At 54.4% G+C, this 1,519-nt stretch overlaps 1 protein-coding gene across 1 annotated transcript in view; it reads right to left on the reverse strand.

The window, feature by feature from the left end:
* Positions 1-873: 873 nt before the first annotated feature.
* The window catches only part of LOC104167693 (nicotinate phosphoribosyltransferase-like), a gene marked incomplete at its 5' end in the record, with an annotated part of 1,610 nt that continues 964 nt past the window's right edge, over positions 874-1,519 (reverse strand). The window contains one exon of the mRNA XM_009708017.1: positions 874-909. Within this exon, the coding sequence (XP_009706319.1) occupies positions 874-909 (36 nt within the window). The remainder of the gene's footprint in view (positions 910-1,519) is intronic.

Below are 1,519 nucleotides of genomic sequence, written 5' to 3' on the forward strand. Positions count from 1 at the left end.
TTTAATGGCAAACTGCTCTTGGTTTTCCTGGAGTTTGGTTTTTTTCTCCCACTAAGATACGTAGTGTGATACAGTGCCCACAGCTGGAGCACTGCAACAGGGCGCTCCAGCACGTTGGGGTTTTTTTTAAGAAACAAGAGACCATCAGGCCGTGCTTCGTTAAACTCTTTTAATTCCCCCCCATCAGTGTGGGTTACAAAGAGCTAAACCACGGCTGTTCCTGGGAGGGTGTGCAATGCAGCCGCAGGGTTCGTGCATCTCGCTGAGGATTTTCCTTTTGCCCTCCCATGTCCCTTTCCCCTGGGTAGCTCAGTACCAGGTCTGTACATTTTACAAGCTCAGGGGAAAGGATTTACTGCTTCCCTGTTACAGATTTGGGTAGGATTAGAGAAAATATGCATGTCTCTGAGAAGATTCAGTCTGTGCAAGTGTCGGGTTTTTTTTCCCCCCATTCTATGAAACGACTTTCCTTGACCCTGTTTTGATAGAGCCTTCAAACAGTCTTGGCCTGGGCAGGAGGCCTACCCCCAGTGGAGCTACAACGGGGTTTTCACGGGAATTAGGGTCAGAGGATGCCACGTGGCACCGGCTGGGGCCACCCCCAGATGCTCTCAGGGGTCAGCACTTACTTTTTCAGTCCAACTTTATTCAGTCATAAACCATCAAGTGAAGGATGTCGAATTAAACGTTCAAGCTGAAGGCAACAAGTGTTTTGAAGGACCAGGGCAGCCACGCAGCGTGGCTGTAGCTGCAGCGGGTAAAGGCCGTTTTTTTGTTTGTTTTTCCTTTTTTAAATTTTTACTTAGGCTGAAGCTGATTGCGGGGCTTAGTGCCACACGTCCTTTATGAACATCAGGTTAGAGAGTGCAGGCATCAACCTGGAGCTGGCCTCCACGCCTCAGGGAACGCCTACGAAATGGAAAGAGATGAAATGGGGCCACAGAGCCAAAGCCTAGACTAGGAAAGGCAAAGTGCATCTGTCACCGATGTCCCACAGGACATGGGTTGGGGGACGGGCTGGTCCTTGCTATGGTAGGACCTCTTCTTGGGCACTCAAGACTTGGTCTCTAGTCCTACCAAGGAGCGTCAGCATGGACTACCACCACAGAAGGTGCAGGGCTGGCAGGGCCACCGAGGCTGGCAGCATTGCCACGGCAGAAGGCACAGGGTTTGGCAGGGCCACCAAGGCGGGCAGCGCTGTCAAGGCAGAAGGTGCAAGGCTGGCGGGGCCACCGAGGCGGGCAGGGGGGGACGGTCGCTTCCAGAGGACGCTGGGGCAGCTGCCTCCCAACCTCATCCCTCTGTGCCCAGTTTTGCTGCTGGAACCTCAGGGTGCGCTTCCAGTTCCTGCAGGGTCCTCAGATGAGCACCACGCAGCAGCAACATCGTTAGAGCCATGAAATCCCAATTAGTCAACTGGTCTTCAAAAGAGCGCGGAAGAAGAGCCAGCCCCAGGCAGGGGCTGTGCCCAGCGTGGGCTGGCGCAGCGCCGGGAGCGAGCGGGGACCCCCTCACTGGG

This window comes from Cariama cristata, unplaced genomic scaffold (genome assembly GCF_000690535.1).
Source record: "Cariama cristata isolate BGI_N322 unplaced genomic scaffold, ASM69053v1 scaffold22949, whole genome shotgun sequence".
Lineage (NCBI taxonomy): Eukaryota > Metazoa > Chordata > Aves > Cariamiformes > Cariamidae > Cariama > Cariama cristata.